Raw genomic sequence first — 23,810 nt, forward strand, 5'->3', positions numbered from 1 at the left:
TGACAGAGCATCACTAAACCTACATTACCTAAGCCCCTTGAAGTTAGATTAAACATCAGTGCAAGAGAGGTAGGCCTTATTCCTCCACTGGTTATGGAAACAACATTTTCTAAATTCCCTCCATGGTGTAGGCCTGCTTTAGATATTTGCCAAATTAGAGACAACAAAAAGATCAGCTCAAGTGTTCAGCTTAAAGTAGCTTCTTGCCCATGTTTCTGAGCATAGTAACTCGATTGCTGTATATACAGATGGGTCAAAATCAGCAAATGGAGTTGGATGTTCTGTCATCATCGGTGAGAGAACAATTAAAAAAAGCCTCCCATTAACTTCTCAATTTTTAATGCTGAGATTTATGCTATTTTTAGTGTTTTAAAATTTATTTTTAGTACAGGTAGCACTGGGGACTCATATATTATTTATTGTGATTCCAAAGTTCTCTATCTGCACTACAGAAGTTGATGCCATCTAATCAACTCATTCAAGAGGTGCAGGATTGGCTGGTCCTCCTGCATTCTCGAAAACACATCAGTGTGAAGTTTTGTTGGGTTCCCTCGCATGTGGGAGTTCGTGGTAATGAGCTGGCTGATACAGCCCGCTAAGCAGGCAGCTTCCTCCCGGGCTTCCCACTATGTGAGGGTTCCCTGTGAAGATTTTTTTAAAACTTTTTTTATTAATCATTTTGTAGGACTAAGTGCAGAATCACTGGTCCAACTTACATAACAATTTAAAGCTGAAATCGATCAGACCTTCTGTTCATCCTGGTCACCTTCTGTTGGGATGGATGAGAAGATCTAGTATAGTTTTAACACGCCTGCGTATAGGGCATACATTTTTAACACAGGTATCTTTAACTAGTGGAGCAGAGAGGCAGGTTCCTCAATGCTCCAATTGTAATGTTGGCATTACAGTGAGGCATATATTTGTTGACTGTCCTCTTTATTTTAATCATAGACGTCGGTTTGGTTTCACCAACAAACCTTTGTCAGATATTTTAGGAGAGGGTGCTCCCACAGAGGAGATTTTTAAATTTCTTAGGAAATCATTGTTTTATGATATTTAATTGAGTATTTTAATTTGAATTTGATTTAATTATATGTGTATCTTCTATAGTAAATATATCCCGTTGATATATATGCGCTGAATGGCCTTTGGCTCCGCGCGTGGCAAATGGCCACAAATTTTATAAATTCAATTCAATTCCAACAGTACCATCAGGGTTTACCCACTCTGGCCCTGTCAGGAGCCTTGTCAGAACAAAAAGGTTTTCTCTCAAAGCAGCAGAAGGTATTGCAAGATGCAGAAGAGCTTCTTCTTGCAAGTTATACCAGTCGAAGTGGAGACTTTTCAGAATTTGGTGCAGACAGTCACATATCTTTGACCTCTATAGCCCAAATAGCTGATTTTTTGCTATTTTTAAGAGATACGAGGAAACTGTCTCCGTCTACCATACAAGGCTATAGATCTATGCTTTCCTTGGTAATTAAGCATAGAGGACTTGAAAGTGGAAAAATCTGGGGATGTCTTGTGGAACTTAGACATAATTTTGAAGTGGCTATCGGGTTCACAGATTGAACCGTTGTATTCAACTTCACTTAAAAATCTTAGAAAGAAGACACTGTTTTTAGTGGCTTTAGCAACAGCTGATAGAGTGAGTGAAATTCAAGCTATCACTAAGAATGTGGGTTTTGCTCAAACTGATGCAGTGTGCTCATTTGTAGATTTTCTAGCAAAGAGCGAAGACCCGTCAAAGCCTTGGCCTTGTTCTTTTGTAATTAGGAACCTTATGGATATATTGGAACCAGAGGATGAGGAGAGACCTTTATGTCCAGTAAGAGCTATCAGGTATTATCTTTACGAAACTGAGAAGATAAGAGGAACCTCTAATCGCCTTTGGTGTTCGGTGAAAGATCCTTCTTGACCGCTCTTCAGAAATGCTCTTTCATTTTTTCTAAGAAGTTTCGTTTTAGAAGCGCACTCACAATTTCAAGAAGAGGATCCCTCAAACCTTAAAGTGAAAGGTCACAAAATATGAGCAGTAGCAATGTTATTAGCTTTACGACATAATGTCTTTGTCCTCTATCCTTTAGGCCACATACTGCAGATCAAAGTCAGTGTTTGGGTCTCACTGTCTGAAGAATGTAGAAGCAGCTTTTGAAAACTGAAGTAAGTTGCAGTCTTTATCCATGGCTGGTATGGTGTTGGGAAAGGAAACATAGGGGGCTATCCCTCTACTGTCTCCTCACCTTATTTTGAGATATGTTGAGTTTTTGGGAAGCTTTGGGGTACAAAGTACCTGGAGTACCATCCAGTTTTTTATGGTTAGGGTTGTGGTTTTTCATTTTAGTGTAGGTGATGGTTGGTTTTTCTGGTCTTTGCCCAGGGCAAGGGCAGTTTGGATGTTCTCTTTGTTAACCATCAGTGAGCTTCCACGGTTACAAAGTTCCGCTACGCTAAGGATGAACCTGGCCTCTGCTGCCATGTCTCCTAAAGGTGATGAGAGCACCAACCAGAGGCAGTGCTCACCTGCAGCTGCTCTCTCACCAGGTAAGGTACAGCAAGCATTTTATTAATGAGAGCAATCATTTTTTTGAAAATCATCAACTTTTTTTAATGTTTGGAAGATAAAATGTAGATTTTCCCACCTTCCTAGTATAATGTGGAATCACCTATGTATTTGTTTGTTAAGTCACTTATGTGACTGTAATATTTTTACAATAGAATTAACATTTCACATATAATTACCAAACAATTACATAGTAATGAAAGCCCTACTGAAAGCCCTCCCTCCCCCCCACAGACAGACATTGCGGCTCAACAAATTGTTGGCCCTTTGCTCAGCAATACTATGTACCAGGTATTCCTGAAAGTGAGCGGGTCCCATTCATGTACACCAACAATGGCAGTGCCGCTACCAAAATTGAATTTTCAACTGCCAAGGTAGGAAGCTTTCAGCTATGTAATTGTTTGGTAAGTATATGTGAAACTATTTTATTGTAAAAATATAATTTTTGTAATTATGACAGTTTTATATATGTACAGTCAACCCTCATATTTACGTTCTCAAGATTCGCGGACTCGCCTATTTGCAGAAATTTGTCTATTTGTGGGTTTTTCCGATGATAAATATTCACTAATTAGTGTATTTTGTTATTTTCATGACTAAATACATTTTATGTATTTTTTTTTCAAATAATATTGATTAATACTGTATTGGTAATTTTAATTAGAGTAATGATATATAATTAAAATTATAATTCTTTCTTTTTCCTTTTTCTCTCTCTCTCTCTCTTTCTCTCTTACAGAGATGCATGTTTTTAGCATGATAGATAAATTATTTACTAATTTTCATATATTAATATTAATGTAAACTGCAATAATATCAGTCCATTAAGGAAAATGCTATAGTGAACTATTAAAATTTTAGTTTATGAACCTGCCACTGATGAGCTGACTGATGTGGTTGCGATCGGAAGTCGTGCACCACCACTCGCAACTTCTCCAACCTCTGATCCAATGGGAAAACCCTTGAAACTGCCGTATCAATGACCATGCCTAGATAGAGGATCCTTTGACTGGATACGAGGTTTGATTTGTCTTGTTTCAAAACGATGCTCAGCTCCAGACAAAACCGAAGCAGGTGGTCTCTGTCCTGCAGCAGCTTCTCCCTGGAACCTACCAAGACCAACCAATTGTTGAGGTACCTCAGCAAACAGATCCCCTGAGCATGGGCCCAACTTGAGATGAGAGAGGAAACCCTTGTGAACACCTCAGGGGCTGTGGTCAGCCTGAAGCACAGGACTTTGAACTCAAAGACTTGTCTCTGAGAGAGAAGTGAAGGAACTTTCTGGACGATGGATGAATAAGGATCTGGAAATATGCATCCTTCAAATCTATCAACAGCATGAAGTCGCTGTCCCTCACAGCTGCCAACACTGATCACGGGGTCTTCATCTTGAACCTTGTTTTCATGATGAAATGATTCAAGGTGGATAAATTGATGACAGGTCTCCAACAAACTTGACGTCTTGGGCACCAAGATGTGACTTTAAAACCCCAGAGACAGATGCATCACTTCCTCTATCGCATCCTTGTCCAGCATCTTCTGCACTTCCTCCCTGAGAGCCAAGAACTTCTGAGAACCTGGGGGATACACCCTCCTGAGCAGAGGCTTGTCCGAAAGGGCGGGGAGAAGTCGGATGGCAGTAGACACCCGAAGGACATCTACTACCCACTTCTCCGCCCCATAACTCTGCCACTTAGCCCAGTGGCCTGCCAGGCATCCCCCCACCCAGGGCACAGGAGAGGGAGAGGCACCTAACCTACAGACAACCCCCTTTACCTCTGCCCCTGGGGCCCCTTCTCGACTTAAAAGAGCGGGAGCGAAAGGGACTTTGGTCCTCTGACCTAGACTGGGACGAACGGGAAGGCCCTGCAGAAACCGAACTCCTTGACAGCCTACCAGGTGACAATCTTCGTAACTGCTGCTGGGCAGGGGGAGGAGGAGGAGGAGCCAGACGTCTCCAAGGACGAGACTCTGACTTTAACACAGCCTGGTGCACTAATCTGTCCTTCATGTCAGCCCGGCGTCAGTCTATCGCGTCCTCCAGTGCACTCGAGGGAACAGAAACTGAGATTCCAAAAGGTCCCCATTCCTCAATGCCAACAAGGACTCAGGGTCAACCGATCTTTCTATCCGTACAAAGTTGCGTCTCTTCTGATCAGGAGAAGATTAGCCCATAAATTGACGCTGAGGTGTGTGAGATACGAGAATCCTTGCACCCCAGACTGCAACAAACTGGCAAGAGAAGAAACGCTCACCAACCCCTCTGGGGACCTGTCAGATGCTATATTGGCAATGACCGCCGACCAGAAGTCCAACCAAGAAACCGTTTGCAACTTGGAGGCTGCTGTAGACTCCAAAGCTGAGGCATCCTACGGTGACATGGACCTCACCTGCTACAAAGTCAACCCCGGCTTCAGATGAATGACATCCGGGTAAACATGACATCAAGTAGGCAGAGTTTGTAGCATAGTGCTTCCTATGCCTCGTGAGTGGTGGGGGAAGTGACTTGGAAGAACCCCTTGAGCGAAGTGACCTGTCCTGATCTGAAACAGAGGTGTTTACCTTTTGCAAGACCGACTGGACATGCCCCGATAAGGGAAGTTGAAACGATGACTTGGGAGCTTGCGTAGCTCCCAGCAAGGTTTCCAAGCAGGAAAAAGCGAAATACGACCGAGCCTGAGTCCTACTCTTCAAATTGTTGAACCCACAAATGAGATCAACAACTTTGGTAAAGGAAGACGAAAACTCTTGCGTGTCTCCCTCCTTCTGCTCCGGCAATGGAGACTGACGACGAGAAGAATGTGCAGGCTTAGCTGATGCGCCTTCTTTGTGTAAACCAACAGAAGAGCCAGCAGCCAAACAGCCCGAAATGCCAACCAACCTGTCTGGGCTGGATCCAAGCACCAACTCCTGCAACGAACCAACCACAACACTAGGAACATCACTAACACACTCTCAATAGATGACCTGTGTATGTGGCCACATACATGCACGTGAGGGGCGGACACACGCACATGCGAAGGTGAAGCGTCTTGAACACTCGAAATAGAACAAGAGTCCCTCGGAGTCGAACCCCAGGAAGCACCAATGGGAGGGGCAGACAAACACTTCAGCTGCACTTTTTCCGCGCTCACAACCTTCGATCTCTTGAGAGGCGCCTTGAGATACTTACGGCAACGAATAGGCCCTGGTGTTGGAGAAGTGGAAGGATTTGCAACATGCACGAACGTGCAAGGTTGCAACACACTCACGACTCGATTCAGAGGATGAAGCAGCCACTGCAGATCACACAGGTAATGAAATACTAACACTCACAGGAACATGGATGTGCTGCTCCTCACTCGCAGACAAAGAAAAGGCAAAATCCTTAACCTTCCAACGCTTGATACGCTGACACAGCAGAGATGGGGGAGGAGGAGAGGAAGGCGGCACTGACTCCTTACAAAATCTCTTTGCAGGGCGATGCAACACACTTGTTTCCAGTCCTCTCAGCTGACATGGCAGCCAACTCATCTTTCAAAACAGTCCAATCTCTTAGAACCACCAGACATTAAGCCTCAGATGATCAGCAAGAGAAGGGGCCGATGACATGGAAGGGAGATGCAGCGAACTGGATGGCAGCGATGACAGCACACGAGCAAACGATGATGACACAGATGAGCGAGGCAGCGCAGTGGAGGAAGCTGGGGCCGACGTCATCAATGGAAGTGATGTCACTAGCGGCGCCGACGTCATGGCTTCCCCTCGACCAGAGGAGGAAGCAGACTCCACTGGCAGAGGGATACAAAATGGCTGACCCCGTGCCGGCGCCACGGCTTCCCTCTTACTCGAAGAAGCGGCAATCATCACTGGGTGGAGCAATACTATATGGCTGACCTCGGCTACCAACAAAGACGAGGCCTGGAAGTGGATAGCCTGAGGAGGGGGGAGGCGAGCATCCAAGAAGTGCGTGAGCATACCCTCCAAGGAGGGTGGACCCCGTAACCCAAGCGACCTTCAGAGCACCACCATTTTGGACGCCTCTGACTCTATAACGAAAGAAACTGATGAAAAAGCCTCCTCCCTATCGGGAAGTAAATTAACTCCTGAGGAAGAGGGGGCAACATTTCATAATAAATCAGCCTGAGGGCCTCCCAATACTTCCTATGACGAATCGATGGAAGAATATGAAGGAGACAAAGGAACTACACTAGTATGGGGTGTGACAGCGGCAGGAGACGTAGCATAGGGAAGAGGGGAAGAAAATCCCTCCCACAAAGGAAAAGTAGGAACTCTGTGATGCTCCCTCTTACTATAAGATAACTTCCACTGCACTCTATGCCACGCACGGCATCCCGTGCAGGGATTTGTTATGGTACAAACATTTGAATGACATTCTTGCAAGTCTTGTGGGGGTCTGTCTCTGAAGAAGCCAAAAAACGAGAACACGAGAAACCTTGAGTACCCTGGCACACACATTGACGATGCCGAGAAGGAGCACAAGAAGCCATAATACAAGCACACACGCACAAAGAACCACAAGCGAAAACAGGCAAAGAACAGGGTAAAAGGCCGAGAGATGGCAACCACAACTCTCTCCCAGGTGGTTAACCCTTAAACGCTGAAGGGGTATAATAAAAATCGTCTCCCGTATGCCGAGGGGGTCTCGGAGTGAGCACCGAAGCGGAAAAAATATTTTTTTCAAAAAATCACAGCGCGCTTAGTTTTCAAGATTGAGTTAATTTTTGGCTCCTTTTTTTGTCATTACTTGAAGTTTAGTATGCAACCATCAGAAATGAAAAAAAATATCATTATCATATAGTATAAATAATGCGATACAGTTACCATCCGAGTTACGACCTAGATCCGTTCCGACCAACAGGTCGTATGTCAGAATGGTCGTTAGTCGAAAATACCAGCCAAAATGGCCGACACGTGGATTATAAGTACTCGGTTAAAGTGGAAGATTATACTGACTCGAGGACATATGATATGAATGTGTTACATTTTTAAGTAACTTTTTTCTGTTGAATAATATATTGTGTATATACAAGCTGTTTATTATCATTTTTATGCCTTTTAGTTTCACTTTTATAATTTTATCATACTTTTCTGTTGAATAATATTACTGTACATATGTATATACAAGCTGTTTATTTATAATTTTTATGCCTTTTAGTTTCACTTTTATCATACTTTTTCTGTTGAATAATATTACTGTTGTACTATACGTACAAGCTGTTTATGTATTTATCATTTTTATGCCTTTTAGTTTCACTTTTATCATTTTATCATAGAGATATTTTTAATATTATACTGTAGGTGCAATGTATTTAGCTTTTTTTTCAGTTGCTTAGTTGATATACTACGTACATACATCTTAATATAATATGGTTTTAGAAATAAAATATTTATTACTGCAGTTGAATTTATTATACAAAAATACAAATGAAGATCAAAATACGAAAATAGAAAAGTTACAGTTCAAAAATAGAACATACAGCTGTAGTACAAAATAGAAAATACATATGCATGTAAAAAAATAAGCAAAACAACACTCAAAATTAATGTTCACTGGTGCTTGGTTCGACGTCATCAACACTTTCTTCATACGCACGGTCGAAAGAAAGATCAGCTGTTAAGTCAGGGCGAGGCAGGGATGGGCGGAGGGAAGGGGTGGTTACTGCGCTGGCCGATGTGGGGGAGGGGGTGGCTTCGATGCTGGATGAGGCGGGCTTTTGTGTTCGTTTGACAAACATGCTAAGTGTCGTTTGGATCTTCTGCTTTTTCTTTTGAATAATATTACTGTTGTACTATACGTACAAGCTGTTTATGTATTTATCATTTTTATGCCTTTTAGTTTCACTTTTATCATTTTATCATAGAGATATTTTTAATATTATACTGTAGGTGCAATGTATTTAGCTATTTTTTTTCAGTTGCTTAGTTGATATACTACGTACATACATCTTAATATAATATGGTTTTAGAAATAAAATATTTATTACTGCAGTTGAATTTATTATACAAAAATACAAATGAAGATCAAAATACGAAAATAGAAAAGTTACAGTTCAAAAATAGAACATACAGCTGTAGTACAAAATAGAAAATACATATGCATGTAAAAAAATAAGCAAAACAACACTCAAAATTAATGTTCACTGGTGCTTGGTTCGACGTCATCAACACTTTCTTCATACGCACGGTCGAAAGAAAGATCAGCTGTTAAGTCAGGCGAGGCAGGGGATGGGGAAGGGGTGGTTACTGCGCTGGCCGATGTAGGGGAGGGGGTGGCTTCGATGCTGGATGAGGCGGGCTTTTGTGTTCATTTGACAAACATGCTAAGTGTCGTTTGGATCTTCTGCTTTTTCTTTTCATCGTAGATTTCTTTGTATGGCCTCATTACTTCTTGCATAGATCTCTCTATCCGGGCAAACCGTTCAACATTTGGATCCATTCCTTCCAATTTATGCAGCATTGTATTAAGCATTTGTATGGCTTCCGATAATCCCTTACAGTAAACTTTCGTTCGTGCTCCTCCTCTTCTACAACTTCCTTTTCTTCCTCTCTTCTTTCTTCTTCAGCTTTCCTTTCTTCTTCTATTGCTAACTGTCATACCGCGCCGCACGCACTACGCTACCGCGCTGCCAAACAGTAAACGCCGCCAAACAGTAAACGCCGCCAAATATAAAAAAATAGATCCCTGTCGGACACTGTCGTAAGTACGGGTGGACGTAACTCGCGCAGGTCGTAACTCGGATGGTAACTGTATATGATAGCGCGAAAAAATTTCATATATAATTGTATTCAAATCGCGCTGTGAGCAAAACGGTGAAAGCTAATGTGTTAATTTTTTCCCGTTGTATTGTGCACTAAATTGCGATCATTTTAGTATATAACACATTGTAAAACGATCAAAGCAACACAGAAAATATTATCACAAAATGATGCATAAATTCGTAACGCGCGGACGTAAAAATTTTTTTTTCAAAATTTCACCATAAATCTAAATACAGTGGTACCTCGAGATACGAAATTAATCCGTTCCGAGACGGCCTTCGTATCATGATTTTTTCGTATCTTGGAACACATTTTACATGTAAAATGGCTAATCCGTTCCAAGCCCTCCAAATACACCCCAGTAAATTACATTTCCAGGCCTAAAACACATGTTCTAGGGTTACGACGGAAGAAATATGACTCCAAAAAGGCAAAATACTGTACATACTTGAGTAATATTCAACTGCATGCAATGTTCAACCCCATTTTTACTGCATATATTAGGACTTTAGCATATGTCCCTTAGCAATAAGAACAATTTTAAAACTCCCACGCTGCCAACTGAGTAAACTCGCCACCATCCTCCCGCTCTCCCGTTGGTTCCTGATGCTAGTCACCCCATAAGGTCCTGCTCTCCTATTGGTCAGCCTCTACCCCTTCTGCTTTAAGTATTTTATTGGTAAAAGGTTGCTGTAAATTGAAACTTATTCATGCAATACATTTAATAAAAAAAAAACATTAGGTAAAGATAGAATAAAGAATAGAAATGAATGGTTATTATACTGTTTGGTAGTTTCAGTAGTTGAAGAGAGATAATGAAAATTTATGGCTTACTGTGTAAAAGTGATTGCTTGGCGATCGTTCGATACTCGTAAGTGCTGGATGTAAACAGACGTTTGGAAGCTTTTTTTTGTTTGTTTATTATAGTTAATGGTTACTTAATAATTATTTGAAATGAGTACATGCAATACATTTAATAAAAAAAATTGTGAATTAGATATCATAAAATATAAAATAAATCAGACTGCCAACAAATACGTATTTTTTAGAATTCTTCTTCTGTTTTATTATTACGTTACGTATACGCATGTTTCATTATAGCTGTCAGTAACTCGGTATCTTCATTAGGTAAAGATAGAATAAAGAATAGAAATGAATGGTTATTATACTGTTTGGTGGTTTCATTAGTTGAAGAGGGATACTAATGACAATTTATGGCTTACTGTGTGCTAGGAAAAATGATTGCTTGGCGCTCGTTCGATACTCTAAGACGGGTAAGAGCTGGATGTAAACAATCGATCGGAAGGTTTGTTTTTTGTTTGTTTGTGTATTATAGTTAATGATTAATTAATAATTATTTGAAATAAGTACATACTGATTATTTATACATTTTATTGGCATATTCTAAGCTTTTAGCTCTTAGGTTTAGATGTCAGAATCATAGACTAGGCTACAGTAGCAACCGCTAACATAGGCTAGGCTTATTGCTAAGGGACATATGCTAAAGTCCTAATATATGCAGTAAAAATGGGGTTGAACATTACATGCAGTTGAATATTACTCAAGTATGTACAGTATTTTGCCTTTTTGGAGTCATATTTCTTCCGTTGTAACCCTAGAACATGTGTTTTAGGCCTGGAAATGTAATTTACTGGGGTGTTTTTGGAGGGCTTGGAACGGATTAGCCATTTTACATGTAAAATGTGTTCCAAGTTACGAAAAACTCATAATACGAAGGCCGTCTCGGAACGGATTAATTTCGTATCTCGAGGTACCACTGTAATCCATCCAAATATAGGCCTATATCTTTGACAAGCTGTCTATGTAAAATACTAGAAAAAATGGTTAATTCACAACTAACATATCAAAAAATTCAATTATGACACCAACACAATCAGGATCAATAGCTGGTTGATCAACCTTTGAACCACTAACCTGTCTAGAAGATCTTATCAAAAAAGGGATTTTGACGTAGGAAAAATCTATTTCTGGGCGAAGGACCCGTGTCACCCAGTGAAATAGGTTCCTTTAGCACTATTTCTAAGGTAAAATATTGTTATAATACCAGAGAACAGCTAAATTGGAAATGCCAGATTATTCTGGCTCGCTCACCTTTATTAAAAAGGTGTCGGTATGGTTTCTGGGGCGAGTGAAACCACTACCACAGGTCCTTTTCCATTTAGCATCTTCCTACATCAAAAACCTCAAAAAGGGAGAGGCCAGTGGCAATATTTTTTGACATAGAAAAAGCATCTGATACAACATGACGACACAACACCATGAAAAAATTCGCTCTGAAGGTATAAGAGACCATTTACCAATTTTTATTAACAATTTTCCATCAGATAGAACTTTCCAAATTCGAATAGAAAATTCTTATCCAAATGTTTATGAATTGGAAGAAGGAATCTCCCAAGGCAGTGTTTTAAGCTTTACTCTGTTTGCTTTAGTAATCGATATTACAGTAAAGTTACCAAAAGAAGTTAAAAACAGCTTGTATGTTGATGACTGCCATATATTATACAAGTAGCGCTCTAAGACATGCCCAAAGAATCCTCAATACAGCCATCACAAATATTACCAACTGGGCAAATTCAGTAGGATTCCAATTTTCAATAGATAAAAGAAGTGCAATAATTTTCTATAAAGATGAAAGATGGTTAAAACAACAAACAATTAAGCTTTATAGTACCGAAATTAAATTCTGCAATAATGTTAAATACCTAGGAATGGTGTTTGATCCGCACCTGAACTGGAAAGCACACCTCAAATATATTAAAGCCAAAGGCATAAAAGCCCTAGCCATATTGAAAAAACTATCACATACCAAATGGGGAACTGGATGTAACATCATGCTAATGTTATACAAATCAACAGTACTATCTTTAATAGATTATTGTAGCCCAATATATTCATTTGTCTCAGGAACTACATTAAAAACACTAGGTGCATTGGATCATGAAGGAGTACGTTTGTACACAGGAGCATTTCGATCATCCCCAATAAACTCACTGTTGGTAGGAGCAGGTGTATTACCTCTAAAACATCAACGCAACTTGATAACTATGCATAAGGGCCTTTCCCCTCAAGCAGGAACATCTGCTGCTACCTGCCTTCTGGATTATAATCAAAGATTAAAAAACCATAGTGCTAGCTCATTCCCACAAAGAACCAAATATTTAATGAATTCACATAATATTAAACCAATTGTCCATCCAGAATGGATCTCCTACCACCCTGGACTTTGAAACAAGTAAAAATATGTACTGCTCTATCATATCTTTTAAAAAGAAATATGGTAAACACAGAGATGTACCGCCAACATGCGTTGAAGCACATCAGAAGAAAGGGAGATCAACTTATGATCTGTACAGATGGATAAAAAAATAACAGGAGTAGGAGCTTCAGTATTCTCAAAAGATAAGTTAGTTAAGATAAGTCTTCCCCCAATATCATCAAGCGCCTCAGTGGCGTGGTTGGTATGGTATTAGCGTCCCACCTCGGTGGTCGCGGGTTCGATTCTTGGCCATTTCGTTGAGGAGTGAGAGATGTGTATTTCTGGTGATAGAAGTTCACTCTCGACGTGGTTCGGAAGTCACGTAAAGCCATTGGTCCCGTTGCTGAATAACCACAGGTTCCATGCAACGTAAAAGCACCATACAAACAAACAAACAAACAAACAGATATCATCAGTATGCTCTACTGAACTCGCAGCCATACGAATAGCACTAGGAATAATATCTGAGAAGAGGACAATCTCCACCATAATTTTCAGTGACTCACGAAGTGCTATTGATGCTATAAACAAGTACTGGTCTGCAAATCACCTTGTACAAGAAATCCAAATGAAAATACATCAACGTATTCAATCAAGACTATTAATAAAATTATGTTGGATTCCAGCACATGTGCGAATTGAAGGAAACAAAAAAGCAGATCCAGCTGCCAAATTAGCTTGCACTATTCCATCAACAGTGACACATGCCCCAGTATCAGACTGGATAATCTCAATTAAGCCTCTGATATATCAAGACTGGCAAACAGATTGGACATCAGTGCCAACTACAAACAAACTGAGAAATATAAAAAGTGAAGTTAATTCATGGATGTCATCAGCTCAAAAAGAAAGAACTAAAGAAGTTTTATTAATGAGATTACGTATGGGCCATACTAGATTTTCACACGGTCATACAATGTCAAATCCATATCCAGACCCAATGAAGCAGTGCATGCCAGATACCAATGACTGTCCAACACTTATTAGTTGATTGTACAATTTGGAACCATCATAGAAACTTGTATTTTCGAAACTCAACATTAAAAGGTATTCTTGTTGGAGGTAAAGATTTCATATTTAATAGGATCATCATGTTCCTAAGTAAAACCGGTTTCCTAAATAAAATCTAACGAAAAGGGCAATGAACTGGGAAAAGGCCAAGAGAGGTAAACAACTCTCGCCCAGGCGGTCAAGAAAAGACTGGCGTAGATGCGTGGCCCTTCACCACTCTTCACCCGATCTACGCATGTGTTGCCAGATATCACAAGATTCCTTGCTTTCATCTGCTTTTTAACCAGATCCAGCTAGGTGCTAGAAATTATCCTATTGTTAAGACCGAAGGTTTGTAGCTATGAAAATTACAAATTGTCTTAGAAAATTTGTCATTTTTATTTTCAGGATTAATTCCTGAAAACCTGCCCAAGAAGAGCTGTTGTTTGGCTCAGAGGTCTAGATAAACTAATCCTTTATATAATAATAATAATAATAATTGGCAGGAAGTGTTAAAAGTTTATGTATATATTTATAAGGTTACTACTACATTTTATGATGATAAAAGAATAATTTACAGTACTAATTTTCAAATAATATTGAGTTTAATGAGGATAAACCATACAATTTCTCTCTCTCTCTCTCTCTCTCTCTCTCTTAGGTACATTTATTTGTTTTTTAGTACAAATAAATGATTTACCTAATAGGTAATTTTCAAATATTTATAAGATTAATAAAAGAAATAGTGATTCCCAGTCTTTTTATCCACTTCAAGAAAGGAGGGCAGGGAGTAAATGGCAGTTTGATATACTATTGGTGGAGGGGAAGGAGGGGAGAGAATTGGAGTTGTAAGGAGTTATTCTCTCTCTCTCTCTCTCTCTCTCTCTCTCTATATCTCTCTCTCTCTCTCTCTCTCTCTCTCTCTCTCTATTATTATTATTATTATTATCTGTCTCAGAAATAATTCATAATTTTATTCTTGATGGTCAGATATATGATGTTGCCATTCAGTGACTTGCTCTCTCTTCTCTCTCTCCCTCTCTCTCTCTCTCTCCGTCCTCATCTCTCCTCCCCGGTCTCTCTCTCTCTCTCTCTCTCTCTCTCTCTCTCTCTCTCTGTTATTGGCTGTTACATATATACTTTTAATGGTAAAATGTTTAAGATAACTTTGAAATAATACTAATAATATATTCTCAAAGATTGATAAACTAATAGGATAGTAATTGCAGATAGTATACATTTTGAAGTAGGATGTTATTTAAAGTACCTTATACATTTGGTATCTGAACTTTCAAGATAGGCAGTTATAAGCATTTTTAGAGGTGGTTCTAACTATTTGCGGGTTTTAACTAACTATTGACGGGGGGGCTTGGTAGGAATCCCTCACAAATAACATCCTACTTCAAATATACCTAAAATTACTAACCTATTACTGTATTAATCTTTGAGGTTATATTATTAATATCATTTCAAAGTCATCTTAAACACCGTTTTACCATTAAAAAATATATACCTACAGCCATAACAGAGAGAGAGAGAGAGAGAGAGAGCAGTGAATGGCAATATTATATCTGACCTTCCTCCACGTGGATAAAAAGACTGGGAATCGCTATTTTTAATTAATCTTATTAATATTTGAAAATTAGTTATAAGGTAAATCATTTATGTATACTACAAAACAAATAAACATATGTAAGTAAGAAAGAGAAAGAGAGAGAGAGAGAGAGGTTATTGTTACTGTTTAATGTCATTAAACTTAATATTATTTGTAAACTAGTACTGTATATTATTATTTTATCATAAAATGCTTAGCAAATGTCCTTTAAAAACATACAACTTTATTACATACATTTCCAACCCAAAATGAGGGCGAGAGTTACCACTGAGACATACTATCTCATGTGGAGAGAGAGAAGAGAGAGAGAGAGAGAGAGGAGAAGGAGAGAGAGAGAGAGAGAGAGAGAGAGAGAGAGAGAGGAGGTTATCCTTATTTAAAAGACTGAAATGGATAGATTATTGTATTTTTATAAAATACTATCACTTATGAATTTTGAAATTAGTTATATTACTATTATTACTATTATGCGGAAATATTAATAAACATACACATGTACCATAGAAATTCTCATCTCGGTAAAAGAGAGAGAGAGAGAGAGAGGAGAATTTATGAGATCATTAGAGGGCAACAGTTGTTGGACCCCAGCCAACTCAGCTTGCTACGTGGAGTTCAAAGAGAAATATGCTGGGTAAAATGCATTTTCTTTCATTCTTACATTATTTTTTTATTTATAAACTAGGTTTTCGTAGTATTTGTAATATACTTTCACATATGATTTTTGTAATTACAGTTATTTATTATTATTATCATTATTATTAACCCTCTTACGCCGATTGGACATATTAAACGTCGAGTCAAAATGTCTCCCGTATGCCGATTGGACGTATCATACGTCGGCTCAAAAAAGTTTTTTTAAAAATTCGCGGAAAAATACTTATAGGACCTACCAGCCAAAAACTTTTGTATCACGCTCCTTTGGGGGATGCTGGGAATTCACGGATCAAGGCGTTGTTTTGTTTACAATCGCTATGCAGGCGCGCAAGCGTGAATTTCTTTCTTATCACACTAAAAAGTATCAGTGACACATCTCGGAAATTATTTCGTCACTTTGACATAATTTTTGCACTATTTTAAATTATCCTTTACATGAAGTATTATATATGAAAATGTGCGCAATTTCATGTAAAATACAACAAAAAAATACTCATGATTGTAGCTTTTATCAGTTTTGAGATATTTTCATATAAATAACGATAAGTGCAAAAATTTCAACCTTCAGTCAACTTTGACTCTACAGAAATGGTCGAGAAACGCAATTGTAAAGTAAAATTCTTATATTATAGTAATATTCAACCATTTGCCTTCATTTTGCAACAAATTTGACGTCTCTAGCACAATATTTCGATTTATGGTGAATTTATGAAAAAACTTTTTCCTTACGTTCGTGCGATAACTCTTCCGATAAATTTTTTTGTGCGATTGTCCTAATGTTTGCACCCTTTTAAATTTGCCGTTACATAAAGTTTTATATATGGAAATGTGCACAAATCTCATGCACAATACAACAAAAAACCCATGTTTGTAGCTTTTATCAGTTTGAAATATTTTCATATAAATAACGTTAAGTGCAAAAATTTCAACTTTCGGTCACTTTGACTCTACCGAAATGGTCGAAAAAAACGCCATTGTAAGCTAAAACTCTTATATTCTAGTAATATTCAATCATTTACCTTCATTTTGCAACGACTTGGAAGTCTCTAGCACAATATTTCGATTTATGGTGAATTTATGGAAAAAAAAAAATTTTCCTTACGTTCGCGCGGTAACTCTTCCAAAAAAAAATCAGAATTTTTTGTACGATTGTCGAAATGTTTGCACCATTTAAAATTAGCTGTTACATAAAGTTTTATATATGAAAATGTGCGCAATTTCATGTAGAATACAACTAAAAATGATTGGAGGTTGTTGTAGCTTTTCTCTTTTTTTTGAAATATTTGCATATAAATCACGATAAATATGAAAAAAAACCACGTTTGGTCAAATTTGACTATACCGAAATAGTTGAAAAACGCAATTGTAAGCTAAAACTCTTACGGCCTAGTAATATTTCGTCATTTTTCTTCATTTTGATACAAATTTGAAGTCTCTAAAACAATATTGTGATTTATGGTGAATTTTTGAAAAATATATTTACCTTCACTCCGCGCGCCGATTTGTGGCCGCAAGTCTCTGAAATACGTACATCGCATTATCCTAATATTTGCTCCTTTTCATATTAGCCTTTTTATAGAGTGTCATATATTAAAATGTGCGCAAATTCATGAAAAATACAATAAAAAATAATTGAAGGTTGTAGCTTTTTCCATCTCCGAAATATGTGCATATAAAAAAATATATATATAAAAATTTCGACATTTGGTCAAATTTAACTCTTCCGAAATGGTCGAAATCTGCAATTCTAATCTAAAACTCTTACAGTATCGTAATATTCAATCATTTGTCTTAATTTTGAAACAAATTGGAAGTCTCTAGAACAATATTAGAATTACGGTGAATTTTTGAAAATAACATGCGTTACGAATTCGTACATCATTTTGTGATATAATAGTTTTTCCGGTGTGATTTTATTGTTTTACTAGTATATATATCAAAAGGATTGCAATTTAGTGGTACAATACAACGGAAAAAAAAAGTAACTCGTTTGCTTTGACTCCGTTTTTTTTGTAACACAGCGTGATTTGAATACAATTATCTATGAATTTTTTTTTTTTGCTACCATATATCGCATTATTTACATATGATAATGATATTATTTTTCATTTCTGATGATTGCATACTAAACTTCAGGCAATGGAAAAAAAATGAGCCAAAAATGAATCAAAAAAAAACTTAATCTTCAAAACTAAGCGCGCTGTGATTTTTTGAAAAAAATTATTTTTTCCGCTTCCACGCTCACTCCAAACCGCGCCGGCATACAGGAGAGATTTTGATTTTTAGGGCTTCGGCGTAAGAGGGTTAATATTACTATTATCATATGAAAATATTAATAAACATATTATACGTAGTGTACCATAAAAATCTCTCATCTCAAGGTAGAATGAGAAGAGAAGAGAGGGGGGGGGGGTGAAGAAAGAGAGAGAGAGAGAGACCTGGAGTTCGAATAATGAAAGATGCGTGAAAGACTGGGATTTCCTTCATCTTATAATTTTTAAAGTTTAGTAAACTAAAATAAACTAAAATCTTACTAATTCAATATAGTAGTTTCTTTCTTGAAGTGATTGCTCTTTACATTAATATTAATACTTAGAAAATTAGTAAATCATTTATCACACAAAAAGCATACATCCCTTTAAAGGAAGGGAGAGAGAGAATTATTAGTTATTATGTGATATCATTTAATCTTATTAAAACTTACTAATACAGTATTGATCAATATTAATATTTGAAATTAGTAAATCATTTTGTATCATAAAATGTATTTAGGCATGAAAGTTAACATCACAAAATACACTAATTAGTGATTATTTATAGTCGGAAAATCCCGCGAATAGGCGAATTCACTGCAAATAATGGGTAGATATGGTCCAGAGAAAAATCTGCAAATCAGTGAGTCTGCGAATACGGAGCCCACTGTGTATATATATATATATGTATATATATATATATATATATATATATTAATATAATATATATTATATATATATATATATATATATATATATATATATCTATATCTATATCTATATCTGTATCTATATAGCTATCTATATCTATATATCTATCCATATCTATATATATCTATCTATATCTATATATATATATATATATATATATATATATATATATATATATATATATATTATGTATGTATGTATCTGAATCACGAAAGTTATGAACGTGATAAATCCATAAATAAAGATAAATGCCACGAAGGAAAAATAAACGAAGGAGGTCTGCAAGATCTTTCGACTTTAAAAGTCCTTTACTGAGCAGATACTGACATAAATACGAGAAAATACAATACAAGAAGGTTCGTATAAATTTTTTTTAATAACTCTAAGGCCTTAGAATTATTAAATTTTGTTGTAATGTATGTCTGTCATGTATTGTTGAATATGGTTTTGTTTACCAAGTTCCGAATAGCTGTCACCTATAATCCTTTAATTGTCTGGAAATTGTATCTGAGATGATGGTCTTAAACCTTTAATTGCACCCATTGTTTATGCTTGTTTGGGAAGGTTTCCTTACTATTCCAGGTGTGTCGGATTCTAGGTACTAATCCCTTTATAATCCCTATCTGTCAGTTATACGAACCTTCTTGTATTGTCTTTTTTTCGTATTTATGTCAGTATCTGCTCAGTAAAGGACTTTTAAAGTCGAAAGATCTTGCAGACCTCCTTCGTTTATTTTTCCTTCGTGGCATTTATCTTTATATATATATATATATATATATATATATATATATATATATATATTTATTCTTTTATGTCATCCTATTCGACTGGGTGGTTTTTATAGAGCGGGGTTCCAGGTTGCATCCTGCCTCCTTATTAGTATTACTATTATTATTATTATTATTATTATTATTATTAATATTAGTATATGATGTTGCCATTAAGTGGTGGGTCTCTCTCTCTCTCTCTCTCTCTCTCTCTCTCTCTCTCTCTCTCTGTTATTGCTGTTACATATATATTTTAGTGGTGAAATATTTAAGATGACTTTGAAATAATACTAATTATATATTCTCAAAGATTGATAAAATAATAGGATAGTAATTGCAGGTATACATTTTGAAGTAGGATGTTATTTATAGTACCGTATGCATTTGGTATCTGATCTTTCAAGATAGGCAGTTATAAGCATTTTTAGAGGTGGTTCTAGCTATTTGCAGGTTTTACCTATTGACGGGCCGTCTGGTAGGCATCCCCCACAAATACGGGGGAACGCTATATATATATATTCTTTTTAAGTCATCTTATTCGACTGGGTAGTTTTTATAGAGTGGTGTTCCAGGTTGCATCCTGCCTCCTTATTAGTATTATTATTATTATTATTATTATTATTATTATTATTATATTATTATTATTATTATTATTATTAATTATTATTATTAGTATTTATTATTTAATCTTATTAATATTTGAAAATATTAATAAACACACATATGTACACGTAAAAATTCTCTCATGTCAGTAAGAGAGAGAGAGAGAGAGAGAGAGAGAGAGAGGTAGAGAGAGAGAGAGAGAGAGAGAGAGAGAGAGAATTATTATTTGAAGATCTGTAAATTACATAAAAAGGTAAACAAACACTTTTGCAGGGTTTCTCAAGGATTTGGAAATGTTGCCTTTGTATTCATTATCTGTGAAAAACTCATGTATGATTAGTTAGGTTCCATTGAAAAGTTTGTGCTGTTGGGAATTGTGCAAATCAAAGTGTAAGATTGAGGTATTACTGTATTCATACTAATATAGCAGTTTGTATTAGCATCTTAGAATATTCTTAGAATAATTTCTGTTACATTACAGTTTGTGAATATTTAAGTGAAAATTTACGTCGACGGTGGGAAGATCTCGGACGATTTCTTGGCCTCTCTGATTTAGTAAGCGAGTTGCAGCCTTCTTCAGTTCGTCAAAAAGAAAAAATATATCAGGTTTGAGACTTACAAATAGATTTTTCCTTTTACTTCAGTCAAAAACTATTAATATTGTGTCTGTATTTACATTTTATGATATATGTTGAGTATTTTTAAGTCCATCACTGTTGCTTACTGGAGATATGAGTAATGTGTGAACAATTTGGCAAGAATAAAGGAATGTTAGAGACATCTTCTTGAGTGACAATTCACTGAACAAGGAAACTATGTACAGCATTAAAATGAGGGTTACAGCATTCTCTTTTATTTATGTTAGGTAATGTTGAAGGATGTTATAGTAGTGAAAGATAAGGCAGTCCCTGGTTGTCAGTGAACTCGGTTATCAGCAATCCAGTTTTATGGTGCTTGTCTACCACCAAAAATCTGCAATTTTTGGCACCGTAATGCTCCAATTTCCAGTTATTGGCGCTGATAATGAGTTATGCACGAATACATACCTAACAGAGGTGCAATTATCCAATTATCAGTATCAGAATGTAGTTATCAGGGTCATAAGCATCATAAATCACCAATTTTTGGTTATAGGCAATTATTGCATATCAAGCCGTCAGAATGGAACCCCCTCTGATAACTGGGGACTGCTGGTACTGTACGTAGGACCCTGTTCATGGGATTATCATAATATTTTTGTTTATACAAGTCAAACCTCATGTGATATGCCAAAATGCCTGAAAATGATTGAAGAGCAGATTGCTGAATGGCTTCTTGCAGACAAAAAAGTGGATTGTTCATACGCGAACAAACCTTCGGTCTTAACAAAGGATCATTTCTAGCGCCTAGCTGGATCTGGTTAAATCGCAGATGAAAGCAAAGAATCTTGTGAGATCTGGCAATGCGTGCGTATATCGGGTGAAGAGTGGTCAAGGACCACACGCCCACGCCACCGCGTCAGTCTTTTTTTAACTGCCTGGATTAGAGTTGTGGTTGACCTCTCTCAGCCTTTACCCGGTTCATTGCCCGTTTTGCTTGTGTTTTAGTGTGTGTGTGTGTGTATGTATGCTGTTATTATGGCTTCTGCTGCTCCATCTCGGCCCGTCAATGTGTGTGCCTGGAACTCCAGGTTTTTTCTTCTCGTTTTTAGGCTTCAGCTGCGACTGACCCACATGTCATGTGCAGTAGGTGTCACTATAACGTTTGTACAATAACAGTCCCTGCATGGAATGCCGTGTGAGGCTGAGAGAGCAGTAAGAGGGAGCATCGTAGGGCTCTACTCTTCCTTCGTGGGAGGGGTTTTCTTCTCCTCTTCCCGATGCTTCGTCTCCTGCTGCTATCACACCCCATGCTTGTGTTTTGCCTTTGTCTCCTTCCTTTTCTTCCATCGATTCATCGTTGGAAGTATATCGGGAGACCCTCAGGCTGATTTTTGTAATGTTGCCCCTTCTTCCTCAGGAGTTAACCCTCCTACGCCGAAGTGGTAAAAAAAAAAATTGTCTCCCGTGTGCTGGAGGGGTTTCAGAGTGAGCGCGGAAGCGGAAAAAATATTTTTTTCAAAAAATCACAGCGCGCTTAGTTTTCAAGATTAAGAGTTCATTTTTGGCTCCTTTTTTTGTCATTGGCTGAAGTTTAGTATGCAACCATCAGAAATGAAAAAAATTATCATATCATATATAAATAATGCGATATATGATAGCGCAAAAACGAAATTTCATATATAATTGTATTCAAATCGCGCTGTTCGCAAAACGGTTAAAGGTAACAAGTTACTTTTTTTTTCGTTGTAATGTACACTAAATTGCAATAATTTTGGTATATAACACATTGTAAAATGATAAAAGCAACACAGAGAAAATATTATCACAAAATAATGCATGAATTCGTAACGCGCAGACTGAAACAAATATTTTTTTCAAAAATTCACCATAAATCTAAATATTGTCCTAGAGACTTCCAATTTCTTTCAAAATGAAGACAAATGATTGAATATTACTATACTGTAAGAGTATTAGCTTACAATTGCAGTTTTTGACCATATCTGACGAGTTAAAGTTGACCGAATGTCAAATTTTTTTATATATATATTTTTATATGCAATTATTTTGGAAATAAGAAAAGCTACAACCTTCAAATATTTTTCGTTTTATTCTACATAAAATTGCGCACATTTTCATATATAAAACTCTATGAAATGCCTAATATGAAATGGAGCAAATATTCCGAGAATGGTACGTACGCATTTCGGAGATTTGTGGCGGAGAATCCGCGCGCGGAGGGAAGGAAAGATTTTTAAAATTTACCATAAATCTAAATATTTTGCTAGAGACTTCGAATTTGTTTCAAGATGAAGATAAATGACTGAATATTACTAGACTGTAAGAGTTTTAGCTTACAATTGCGTTTTTCGACCATTTTCGTAGAGTCAAAGTTGACCGAACGTGGTTTTTTTTCTATTTATCGTGATTTATATGCAAATATTTCGAAAATGAGAAAAGCTACAACCTTCAATTATTTTTTGTTGTATTCTACATGGAATTGCACACATTTTCATATATAAAACTTTATGTAACGGCTAATTTAAAATGTTGCAAACATTACCACAATCGCACGTATGATTTTTTCGGAATAGTTACCGCGCGGACGTAAAGAAAATTTTATTTTTTTCATAAATTTACCATAAATCGAAATATTGTGCTAGAGACTTCCAATTTATTGCAAAATGAAGGTAAATGATTGAATATTACTAGAATATAAGTGTTTTAGCTTACAATTGCGTTTTTCGACCATTTCAGTAGAGTCAAAGTTGACCGAAGGTTGAAATTTTGGCAATTATCGTTATTTATATAAAAATATCTCAAAACTGATAAAAGCTACAACCATGGGTTGTTTTTAGTTGTATTGTGCATGAAATTGCGCACATTTCCATATATAAAACTTTATATAACGGCTAATTTTAAAATGGTGCAAACATTACAACAAACGCATGTATGATTTTTTTCGGAAGAGTTACCGCGGGGACGTAAGGAAAAAGTTTTTTCATAAATTCACCATAAATCGAAATATTGTGCTAGAG

The 23,810-nt window shown here is 36.9% G+C and overlaps 1 protein-coding gene across 3 annotated transcripts in view; it reads left to right on the forward strand.

Moving 5' to 3' along the window:
* The window catches only part of LOC135220711 (uncharacterized), a 181,981-nt gene that overhangs the window by 120,890 nt on the left and 37,281 nt on the right, over window positions 1-23,810 (forward strand). For all 3 annotated transcript variants that reach the window (XM_064258127.1, XM_064258128.1, XM_064258126.1), the window contains exon 4: window positions 20,676-20,800. In XM_064258127.1, coding sequence (XP_064114197.1) covers window positions 20,676-20,800 — 125 coding nt within the window. The remainder of the gene's footprint in view (window positions 1-20,675; window positions 20,801-23,810) is intronic.

Source organism: Macrobrachium nipponense, chromosome 2 (assembly GCF_015104395.2).
Source record: "Macrobrachium nipponense isolate FS-2020 chromosome 2, ASM1510439v2, whole genome shotgun sequence".
NCBI lineage: Eukaryota > Metazoa > Arthropoda > Malacostraca > Decapoda > Palaemonidae > Macrobrachium > Macrobrachium nipponense.